The sequence below is a fragment of the Lepeophtheirus salmonis genome, chromosome 3 (assembly GCF_016086655.4).
Source record: "Lepeophtheirus salmonis chromosome 3, UVic_Lsal_1.4, whole genome shotgun sequence".
In the NCBI taxonomy this organism is placed as follows: domain Eukaryota; kingdom Metazoa; phylum Arthropoda; class Copepoda; order Siphonostomatoida; family Caligidae; genus Lepeophtheirus; species Lepeophtheirus salmonis.
Window position 1 is genome coordinate 41114279 of NC_052133.2, and position 13144 is coordinate 41127422.

General features: G+C 30.5%; 1 protein-coding gene across 1 annotated transcript in view; it reads right to left on the reverse strand.

The window, feature by feature from the left end:
* LOC121115367 (uncharacterized) overlaps positions 1–13144 on the reverse strand; it is a 97697-nt gene that overhangs the window by 34306 nt on the left and 50247 nt on the right. The window contains exons 5-6 of the mRNA XM_040709589.2: positions 8550–8705; positions 4557–4670 (exon numbers count right to left, since the gene is read on the reverse strand). Coding sequence (XP_040565523.1) covers positions 4557–4670; positions 8550–8705 — 270 coding nt within the window. The remainder of the gene's footprint in view (positions 1–4556; positions 4671–8549; positions 8706–13144) is intronic.

A 13144-nucleotide genomic window follows, 5' to 3' on the forward strand; every position in this document is an offset into this window, starting at 1 on the left:
TCCCTTTTGTACTCAGAGGAGAATTGAGGATCAAAAACTCCTCCCTATATCCTTCCTTGATACGGAGTGGGAAATGTGTTTATCTTCTGTATCCCACAGCAGCTCGCAGCTAATTTAATAAAACTGAATGTCTGCTAAGCTGTTCTCCTCTGAAACATTCTTCAAATTGTCATTTTAACCATATTGATTCCCGGTTTTTTTTTGTTTTTTTTTCAAATACAGAAAATATTGACAATTTATAACCTATCCATGGCTAAGATTTTTTTTGAGCTCAGCATATACCAGCTCTTGAGTTCAATTCATCTCTCGAGTCTTTGATATTGAAATCAAATAATGTGGCAAGTCTTCCAAATATGTACTCAAGTCGAGTCGCAAGTCTAGAGTCCATGTTCCCACCTAGGACTTAACATTGGTCCAATCTCACGTTTTGTCCAGTTTATGGACCTGTTATTGGTTCATGAAAAATGTATCATAACATGGAATTGTTTTCACTCATCTTTATTAATAAAACAAGGTTGTCCTTCTGACTACGTGTGAGTTTGCTCATGAAAAACGGAGCGTAACACCAAGGATTTGTGTATGCAAGCAAAATTTGTATGTTCGTCGATGCATAATAGCTCTGGGCAAAGCCAGGTAGTTTACCGCTAGTTTGCCAATTTAACTATTTTAGTAAAACTTTAAGTATTTTTCATGCATGGGAAAAATTAAGCCAATATTATCAATTTATGCCTAATCAAAAAATGGGGAAGACGTCAATGGCTGACATCTTTGATGACATTATTTAGCAAAGATTACACTACGGAATGGCTTTTGTGTTCGATTCCGACGAATTTTAATATTTAAGACGAGATGTCAACATTTCGGAGCGTCTACATCACTAAATATCCGAGGCACATTTTTTCTGCGGGGAACGAATCCCTTTCATATGTCCATATTTTATGTTTATTTATCAATATAATCGTCACAAAGGAGCATGACCAAGTGATTATTCCTATTATTAGGACTTACTATTGATATAGAAGAAAATATTTAGAGGGGGGCTGCATATGTTTTGTCTCCAATTATGGAGATGAATAAGACTTTGATTAATTATCTCAATAGTTCTTCATACTAGGATCTAAAATAGGTACATTATTATATATATAATATCTTTCTTCGTGGGGAGAAGACAACGAATGGAATGTTTTGTACATATAATGTCGTCTAAAAGCTTTACAATTTGTACTCCTATTAAAAAATCTCCATTCATAATTGAACCTTTCCTTTTTCAAACAGAAAAGAATAGATAAAAATTAACTGGTTATTTGCAAATTCTTACCAACTGTGCATTCTTTATTTAATAGTTTTAATAGAATTATTAACAATATGAGATAATAGAAGTTCAACCAATCAATTTTCAGGACAATACTATTGCATATATCATTCCTCATTCTTTCTAGCAACCAAAAAATTTAATTTTCCAATTTTTTTTTTAAGAAAAAAATTAATTTTTCAAATTTTTTTTCAAAAATTTTAATCTGTCAATTTTTTTCATAAAAATACCAACAATCAAGACCACCCTCCAGCCCAAATATAATCCTGCGGGCTTGGTTTTTGGAATTTTTTTCAAATATTAAATTTTTGGAAAAAAAATTCTAAAATCAACAGCTATTGACAAAAAGTTTAATTTTTTGAAAATAAGTTCAAAAATCCATAGCTATTATCAAAAAACTAAATTTCAAATATAAAATTTTATGGATTTTTTTTTAGCTATTTTCATAAAAATTCAAAAATCCTTGGCTATTTACAATTAAATTTTTCTGAAAAAAAATTGAAAAAATAATTAAATTTCGAATATTAATTTTTTTTTTTTTTTAATTTCAAATATTACATCTTCTAGTAAGAATAAAAAATTCTTAATTTGCGGGAGGGTGGGCTACATCCCCTCCAGCCCTCCCTCCAGTGGACCCCCCTGAACAAGAATAAAATGTATTTTCTCTTCAGCTGTTTTCTTCATTTGACTCTTTCTGATTTAAAGCAGTTGAATCTACGTATTTATGAATTCAAAAAGGTATTAATACATCTTTTCTGACCCTAAGATACCTTAACACACGAGAACTTAGATAATAATTTGCTATGTGCGTGCTTTTCTTCTAATTACTGTTCTGAACAATAATTGGTTGAATTCGAATGAGCTATTGTTATGGTATAATTTTTTTAAATCAATATTGAGTAATTATTCCATAATTGGAAAGAATTGGCCAATTACATATTGATTTTGTGTCTTCTTTTCTGTTTTGTATTTGGAGGAAGGATTACAAGATCAATAAAGATAACTACACGAGCTAAGAAAAGCTCGTCGTGAGGAAGTTTTGATTTTCTGGAAATGTCATTAGTATGAGTCGTAATCAAAATGGGATAATAATTTGGTAAATTGAATGGTTCTGTTAGATCATCTAATACTTGACTTTTCAGATTAAAATGACTAATTGTGTCATTGTAAAAATCCACGTCATGTAAATTGTAAAACAGTAATTAATGAGCCCTTTTAATAAATCAAAATGAAATCATCTAAGCATCAACATATAGTAGTTGTTTATAAAAATTATATTGCTTGTGTTATAATTAAAAAAAGACGTTATGAGACGCAACTTCCACAATCCACATTTAATCACGATCTGATTTTTAATGTGTCTTTCAACTTTTCCTTTAAAAAAGATGGATTTTTAGTTTCAAGAACAGTTATTACCGATTTTTCCAAATTGTTGGACTATTGTTCATTTAACAATATGAAGGTATTATCCACAGCTTAGCAAGAGCTAGTCCGAATTCAATTAATCAAGGTTTAGACCACTATAAGTTAATGACAAGAGTATTCTAGAAATTGATAGTTGACAATAAAGAAGAGTGTTTTATTAGTGGGGTAATGTCGTGAGAAATAAACAATGATGATCAAATGAAGGTTAATGACAATTGGTCAAACGATCATTTGCGGTGTTTTTGTCTGATGACTAGTATCACCATTAACATTATGTAATCAAACAATTAATGCTCAATGAAGGAAAGAGACAATAATTCATTAGTCCCTTGTGGGATTTGAGATTGACCGAAAAATGAGGAGCGATTATTGTTTTTCATTCGTTTGCCCGTAGATTTCTTCACCCCTTTCTACTGTCCCCAAAAGACATACATCTTTTACCCCGAGGACCAAAAGAAAGGTGTCAAAGGGACGACCATGGTCCAAATTTAATTGGTTACAATATGTCGGTCCTTATTTATTTGGTTCAGTCCTGTCTTAGGACCTGTCCATTTGACCTGTCAGTACGAGATCAGATCTTAAAATATATATAGTTGAGTGCATGCGTGGAAAACTGCACTGGAAAAAGTTCAATGAAGGAAAATTGTTATTTGTATAAAATAGTATCCATAAGAAAAAAAGAGCTAAATGGCGTTAAAAAATAAGAAAAACCGAGGGCTTAAACTATTTTTTGGTATTGGAGGGGTTCTTTGGATGTATTAAATGAATTGACGGTGGTTTTTAGCAATCCTACACTACCCCCGGGCCAATCCGAGAGTGGAGGATATTCAATCATGTTTTAAGAGGTCTTAAGCTACTCATTCATCCCTCGAACAATTTCTTAGATCGAGATTGGATTGAATTTATAAAATTGCAAGGAAATTGTATTGCAATAATATTACTCACACTTCAAGGTACTCCTTTGGAGGATAGAAGAAACAATTATGTTTAGATATTTGTTATAAATAATATTAAACGAATTTATAATGTGTTATTATTCATCATGAGGTTTAAATACGGGCAATTTTCCTAACTCGCAATTTTCTCCAGGGCAATCTTCCAGGGGTTCTTTTCCCCAAGGACAATTTTCCTAGTGCCAGTTGAGTGATGTAATCAAGGACATAAGTTTTTAGGACTGATATGTAGTATTTAACTACACCAGACAAAACTGAACTTGACGGGACAGCAGTCTTCATCAGTCCTTAATAAAGACCGACATGAAACTAGCTGAGAGTATCATGAATGACTCTAACACTAACTACGGAACCTCCATGAATTCAAATTATGAATTCATGCAAGGGAAGAAAAAAAATGCATACCCCACTAGTAAAAACAATAAAGTAATACCAATCAAAAGGGACATTTCGGGAGGAAAAACGTTTTTTCGTAGTGGATTAAATTTTGAATAAAAATGAAAGGTTTCGCTTGAAAAATAATTAACAAACAAACGGAGAGAAATTAACGATTGAGTGTTTGAACGGAAATTTTAATGCAATAAATAGATGAACGGTGAATAGTATTAAGAGACAATTACTCATGTGTAACTTGTAACAAAGAAGATGAGGGGTCAATGAAGGAGAAGGAACTGTTTTTATAGATATAAATGAAGTCAATACTATACATATAATAATCACGCCACTTTTCAGTCATATACTTTTTCAAAAAGTGAGGATTCCATTGCTCCTTCCCCTGTTGTTCCGGCTCCTATGAATGCAGCCACATACATTCAAAATGACATTGAACTACTAAAAAAAAGGTCAAAGGAAAACAAAAAACTTACTTGTATTAATGGAATTATGCCCCGAGTCATTTCCAGAATCCTTTTCATTCAGTTTTTTCTTGAGCTTCTTGTGATTCTCGGCAATGTTCTCCTTGGATATTAGCTCATTCACCACTAAATAGTACAAAAGAGAAGAAAAGGTAATGATTAGCGTAGTTATTCATTGATTGCAAATGGTTACATTTTTGTTCTAATAATAATTGCTACATATATCTTATAAATAGATGTACTTTTTGAGTTATGGGATATTTAATTAAAAAAGTTGTTAATTTACATTTTCTTTGTAAATTAAAAAAAAATAACCTTCATATAAAAACTTTGTGGTTTAAGACATTTTTTTTTCTTAATAAACTCAAAATACATATAGATATTCATTAGAGTGATCACTATTTTTGAAATGAAAGTATCCGTAGTATGTTCGTAGGGGGTGGGCTGGAGGGGATGTAGCCCCCCTCAAAATGTTGCATTTTACAAGAAAATTTAATTTTTCAAAATATTTTGTAAACAGCTGTGAATTTCTGAATTATTTTTTCCAAAAAATTAATTTCTTGAGAACAACTGTATTTTTGAAAAAAAATTCTTTTTTTTTTTGAAAAATTGTAGATTTTTAAATTTTTTTCCAAAAATTAAATTTCTTAAGAATAACTATGGATTTTTTTGAAATTTTAACTAATTTTTTTTTTTGACAAGCTGTAGGTTTTTTTTTTCCAAAAAAATTAATTTGTGAAATATAATTATAAATTTTTTTTAAGAATACCAATACATTTTTAAAATTTTTTCCCAAAAAAATTTAATTTTTCGTAAATGGTTTTGGATTTATGATTTTTTTCAAAATTTTCATTTTTAGATTTTTTTTAAAAAAATTATTTTAAAGAATATACAGAAATAATTTTAATTCATTTTGTTTCTGTATATTATAATACGGATTCGTTGTTGCTATCTAAGATTTTGTGAAGTTTGATTTGTTATTTTTTTGACATCAACCCAATATATACGTCTACAAGAAGTAAATATACGTGTAAAAATGATAACCTGGAATTACATCCTTTATAAATCTTTACTAATGAAGCAAAGTAGGTCTAAATGTTAATATATATCCATTTTTCAATTTCATATCAGTCATTTTTGATCTAAGAAATAACAATGTAGGAATGAATGTGTTGCTTACATTAAGGGTGTCATACTTTTATTTAAAATATTATATGAATAGAGGATGTTTAGTAAAGCTAAGCGCATCATATTCAAGATGAAAAAAAAAAGGAATGTGCATATCTTTATACTATTAAGCCTTTAACGGTTTAATTGGTTGGAGTTACAATAATTAAGTATACCTAAGTAAATATTATAGTATTACAATTACTCCATCTGATCTAGGAATCTTTTTTGAAGTCCATATACCGAGTGTTCTATTAAAAACTGAACACTTTGAATTTTAAACTTCAACAAGATATTATTTATGTATTACACCCAAATTTCAACAAAATTAATACTATAAGTAGATGTGTCTATGAGATCTCTTAATCTTAAATGTAGCTACCCTAAGGGCCTGTGATGACTTCCAGATGGCAGTGGAAGGCCTAAACCCGCTGCTGATGTGGTCCTGTATCATGGGGTACCAGTGCTGAGTAACAGAGGCTTTGAGGGCCTCGGTGTTTGGATGAAGGACACTGTAGGCCTTCCCCTAGATATGCATACAAAAAGTGCAGTCGATGGGATTGTTATCAGGCTGTAGGGAGGGGCGAAAATTCTCAAAAAGAGTTCAAAAGAACTCAAAAGACTTATTTAAAAGTCTCTTAGAACCGAGGAGATGGATTTCTTTCATTACTGGTGTCAAAAATAGCTTCTCCACCCTCGCAAGACTCTTTTCATCCAATGACGCAGTTTTTGTGTAAAATGGCTACCTTAAACTATTTCATTTCGAAAATAGTGATCATTATAATATACGAGTAGATATCCTCCACATAATGTATTTATTAAAAATTAATTATAATTTCTTTATCTCATTAAATCAATATCCCTACATACAAACACCAGGACTCAAAAGAAAATTATTCTCACAAAAATTAAAAAACTTATTATTTTATTTTGTGAACCATATTCAGCCATCCCACTCCATTAAAGTAGTTATTTATTTGAGTTCAAGGATTTTGCCCCACCAAGGCGGGGGGCATCTTGACTATTTATATACATATGTATTCACCTATTTACTTGGAAATACCAACATAGGTGGAGGAAACAAAACTGATTTCTCTCCACACGTATGAATGCACTTAGGTACAATACAATATAGATGTATAGAGTGAGAAATTTCAATCCCTCCACCCATACAAATTGAATGATCACTTCACATATTTATAAAGAAGGGAAGACATGGGACCCTCGAATACAAAATCCCCTTATTTCTTCTTGAGCATTTAAAAAAATATATATATATATAGTCAGAAAATGTACATCTCAATTGTATCTATAATACAGTCAAATACGGAAACATATAAGAAAAGTACGTTTATAGTTAACGTTCTCTCATTTACCCATTTTTTTCTATATGAAATATAAAATTTGCAAAGAAGAAATATGAAGAAAAAAAACCGCATAAGGGGAACTTTATCTTCCATTTTTTTCTGTCAACTTTATAAGAATTCATGAGAATGAAGAATTCTCAGAAGTAGATTTTTATTTTTTTATAGGTACGAATCGTAAAATGTTTCAAAATGAATCCAATCCCCCCCCTAAAAAAACATTTTTGCTATTAGATAAGCAGATTATCTTGGATGATCTGTCAAAAACATGATCTAATCAGCCACTGATTACTTCGAAATGGGGAGTTTCAATTATTTACATAAGTATCTAAAAACAACACAGTTTTTAGATACTTTGGATAAAAGAATTATAGTCAACTTTTCATTTGAAAAATAAAAGTTTCCCTTAATTATTAATTAATTATTTAAATTACTATCAGTCGACATAATTAAAAAAAAAAAACAATCCCTCATAAAGGATTTCAATTGCAATAGTCAAACATTTTATCACAATTTTATCGTATAATGCAAGTTATTGTGGAAAGAAATCAATAATTATTGTAAAATTTTCTTCCAGATATTGTATAAAAATTAATTTTTGAAAGGAGCATTTTTTTTTTTTTTTTTTTTTTGTACTAATGAAGTCATTTAGTCATTGTTTTTACTGTGACTGATGTAATTTGAATAATTGGTTATCAGTAAATATAAATTTAGACATCATTCACAAGGATAAATTTGAGATATTATAATAATCGGGTTAGTTTTGCAACATTCACAAAATCTATATTACTATTGTATAATATAATGATGATTATTGTTAACTTTTCTTCGAGATATTAGATAAAAATTATTTTTGAGGAGTTAAAGTAGTTATCAAATTAATTACTAAAATAGAAATATTATTTGGCACATTATTAAGTTCAAATGCTCACAGTTATATATAATTTATAAATAATCACTTAATTTTAATAAATTAAAATAAAATGATAGTTCAAATTAATGGTTGATAATTAGAATTACCGATGTTTTAATTAAATAATGCACTTTAAGACGAAGGAATTGTAACTTGTACAAATAATTTTAAACACTTCTTATCGTTACAGATTGTAAATTTTAAGCACTGTCGCTATGTAAAAAAACGAAAAAGGACAAAAACAAGGTTCATAGAAATACAAGATGATATCTTAACGCTTTTCCGACTGATGTTTGACTTCCCCCACGCTTTTTAAGTGACGTCAAAGAGTATAACTATTACAAAGAGTAACTATGCATCACCTTCCTTGACTGTTACTGTTAAAGTAACACTGTTATACTCTATGACGTCCAAATCTGTCTGTCTTGCTCAGCAGCCAATACTGTACATTAAATTGAAAATTCTGGAAAGCCCGATAGCATGATGGAACAACCTTGTATTTCTATTAACCTTGGACAATGTAATCTTTACAGTTTGAAGAATGTCTTATAAATTACTTACAAATCATTCGATTAATGCCTCGCGGAGTAGAGACAGAAGTTGTTTTAGGAGGGATCTTCTCTGACATATCATTCGCCACGCGCTCTCCGCAAGAGGTTGAAAATATGTTGGGACTCGAGACGGCCTTTGGTGAGTAGTTGTCGCAGGGGGATCCAACTAATTATACGACATAGAGGAAAGAGAGGAAGATATATAATTATTAATAATGCTGTGTGCAGCTGGGCCAAAAAGTATTTAACGTATATAAAATATGTGTATATATATATGTAATAATTATTAATAACCATCAAAAATATATTTATGATATGATACAACCTGCAATGTATGTTAATGAATATGATTGGTTGATGCCACTTGGGTCTTTGTCTATGAAATTACGGGGGAAAAAATTACATGGACTTGTTTATTAGACTAATTTATATGTACAATGTGTGTATATTAAACTGTCCCTAATTTGGGTTCAAATTTAATTCCCTCTGCTTAAAAACCTTGTTCTTCTAGGGATAACAAAAAAACAAACAAAAAAAAACAAGTCATTTCTTGGCGTGGTAGAGACCATTTTAATTTAAAAGTATAAGATTGTTGAGTTAAAAATGCGTATTTTTACGCCTCTTGTACCGTTCCAAATACGTGTCACAAGCTGTACTTTTTATAATTATATGTATTTGATTCATGTATTTCACACAAAAATAAAGGAAATCACATCCTTAGAAATTTTGTTAAATAATTATCAGGTTCTGGGGGGATTTGAATTTGTAATTGATTCTCTGAACTTTCGTAGTAATAAGATTTATTTATTTTTTATTAGGGTCAATATAAAAGTATAAAAAATACTTCGCATTTAAATATATTTTAAAATTCAAATCACATCTTAAGTGTTCCCAGACATTTGCTATATGTTATCATTTAAATCAAAAATTCCAATCCGTTTCCCTTGATGCCTTACAAAGGAAGCAAATTCGTTTTTCATTTGTTTTCCCATACACACTACGATTAAACCAAATATTTGCAGATTGTTTTTTCATTATTATTGGGGTCTATTAGTACAGTGGTTCTCAAATAGGGTAGACTTGCCCTTTGGAGTACCAGAGATTTTGAAAAAAAAGTTTACAAGTGGTACTTAACTCAGGGGCGTCCGCAGGGGGATGGTTGGAGGGACTGTAGCCCTCCCATTAAGAAATTTTTGTTTTTTTACTAAAAAATGTGATATTTGGATCATTAAGGATTTTTGAAATTTGCATACAATTTTTTTTTTTTTTAGAATGGCTGGAGATTTAAAAAAAAAATCCCAATTTTTTTATAAACAGTTGTAGATTTTTGATATTTCTGGATTTAATTTTCTTTGAATACCTATAGATTCGTAAAAAAAAAATTATGTTTTCGCAAAAAATGTAATTTTTTGTTAGTAGCTATGGATTTATGAAAATGTTTTCCAAAAAAATCAAAAATTAAGCTCTTCGCCAAAAATATAATCTTGCGGACGCCCCTGGGGTATGAACCCAAAAAGAGACAGTCTAATATACATTCATATAATACGAAATGATATTCGACATTATGAACCACGTCTTTTTTTCTTATTTCTTTTTTAAGTGTATGTTTAATTCCTCACTAAAAGCTGGGATATTATCATTATAATAATTATTTATATTTTTATGAAGGTCATTAAAGAAACAAAAACAACAACATCAAACCCGGTGCTGCTAATTACTTTGTCTATTCATGTATAAAAATAAAACATACAAAGTACTTGTACTGCAATATGTACTTCCTAATCTAATAGCCTACAGTAATTAGAACTAAAGAGGGGTGAAACTCAAGGAAGAAGGATTGGATTTATATTTTGAAAAAATCTAAAAATTTAATTTTCTTGAAAAAAAAAATTCAAAAACTAAGTTTCAAATATTAATTTTTTAAATAAAATTTTCAAAAATAACAATTTAATTTTTTTAGTTAAAAAATTAAACTAAATTTTAAATATTAAATTTTCTTGTAAAAAGATTAAGATCCTTAATAGGGGGGATCTACATCCCAACAAGTTCACCCCCTTCAGGCGCCCCTGAATTCATTTGGTTTAGGGACCAAATGCAGACTAATCTGATCTAATGTGGTGTAGCAAGTAAAATCATTGCAAAATTACATACAACGTACAAGTGACTAATGCTAATAATTAGTCCAAAAAAGAATAAATCATTAATTAAAGTCTATATTATATAAATGTTTCTTTTATTAAATATATTATGAACGACCTAAGAGTAAAAAATTTATATATATGAATTTATAACAAACCTTTTACCCAATCGCAACAGAAAATACCGAAAAATGACATAACTCGGCGTGACAGATTATGGTCCAAATCTACCAATAGTTCTAAAATCCTATCTGCCACTGTATTTCTTGTCAAGCTAATGTTTGAAAAAATATCATGGTTCTCAGGACACATAATTTCAACAGCCGTCAACATGCATTTTTTAACGAATTCCCCATCACTATAAGGCTTTGATGATAAAGTTATTTGGCTCGCAATTAGGTAACTGGCTTTCACCGCTATATCACAGGCTTCTTCACTCCTGATGAAAGCAGATTGCTGTCTTTTCAGACGGATCATCATTTCATTTATCTTTCGGTTCTCTCTGCAAGCTATTATATTTTTAACTATGCTGAGTTTCATAATGGCGCAGAATATTGAATTCTTTAATCAACGAAACTTAGTGCCACCATAGCATGCACAAGGTTTTTTCTTGAAAAATCAAACACTCTGTATTCACTTTTTCTAGACTAAAAGCTAGAACCTTGCGTTCGTAGCTGTCAATACAGTATTCGCAGATTTGAAAGAAAACTACAGTAAATTTATTCGTTTATTTTAATTATCCAGAGGTATTTTCCGGGCCAACCCTTCAGATGGGCCAGATCCACCCTCGAGAAGTATGTTTGACACCCCTCGTCTTCAGTGTGGGGAACCCAAACTATCACTTAATTTTGCACAGCTGTAGAATTGCACCCCTATGACGTTGCCAGAGTACGTTTTAGAATCAGGTAGTCAAAGGGAAAACTTTTATTAGTTGACTTTTGCCCTTTTATCAATAGAAAGAATAAAACAGGCCAATGAATGATTGATCTCGCCCGTAGCCAAGTACAATTGTAAAGATTGTATTTGTCCATCCAAGAACTTCATAGGGGACCTTCTATGAACAAGAACAACACGTCAGACATGATGAAGATGATGAAGATCCTCACTGAAGTGGAATATTAAATTGAAATTGATTGTTTGAAAAAAGAAAAAGATGATAAACATTATATTGAAGCCGTAAAATGTATCTTGCTAAAGGTTTACTTCTTGATTGTTTTATGATCCCTAGAAGACACACTCCTTCTGGTCAGACTCGATCATTGGACACCGATGATGTATTAACTTTACCTCTTAAAAGTATACTACTGTGTCTTCAAAATATGCGCATTACATACTTAAACTGTTCCTGGATTAGGGATAAAAATAGATGCGGTCCCAAAATGGATTAATACTCTGTCTATATATATATTTCGTCTATGGGCAATGCTCAGAACTTTTTGGAACTCATCATGTTATAAATAGTTAGAACATAAGAGATTTTACTCATTTTTATATTCGATTTCTTTAAGAGAAAAAAAAGGAAGAAGAAAAAAAAGCTAAACATCTATGCTTCTGGTCAAGAACATAGAATTGTGCCTATAAATTATACTTTTTTGTAGAATTCATATTATTCAAAATATATTACAATAAAATTGCAATCATGCAATTATTTAAAAATAATCGTTCCAGCGCGTCTCTCTATGATTGAAAGTACATTGAACATAGGAAAATATAATGTAGTCTTTGAAAATTGGAACAAAGGTTCACTAAAAGGCATGGAGTACTGGAAAAATTTAAAAACTTACAGAAAATAAAGTATACAAAATTCGATACATTTTTCAGTATGTCTACAACCAAGGTTAAAAGGCTGAGTAGGCGGCCAAAAAGAATTGTGCTGTTTATGGACCTAAGACAGTATCGAATGCAACAGCAAAGCAGTGGTTCCAACGATTCCGTTCTGGTAATATGGACGTCGAAATTGTCGATGAAATAATTGGAAATCGTTTAATTGGACCGACAAGTAATCACTTATTCTACTGCTCAGGAACTGAAGATTAGCCAGAAAACCGTTCGGAACCATCTAAATCGGATAATCCTAACTATGTTAATTTTATTGCCAAAATAAAGCGAAAAAACATCCAGAACTTTTTACTTCGCCTATTATTAGAGCAAATCCTTGTTCCTCTACAAAATTCATATTCATTAACATCCCATTATTTAGATACAACAAAGAAATATCTATAAAACCATGCAATTTGTGCATGATGAACTTTGACCTACTTACCTACCCACCCATGGTGCCTGCCTGCCTATCTACTAATGATTCATTGCTTTTATTTTACCTCTTTTCTCTATAGGGAGTAAGTAAGTATGTATTTATGCTGCATCACAAATTATAATACTCTCAGGCAAAAAACCAAAAGAAAAAAAAATAGAGGAAGTGCTTCATGTTATAAGAATAATCACATTATATGAGGAGTTGTATAAA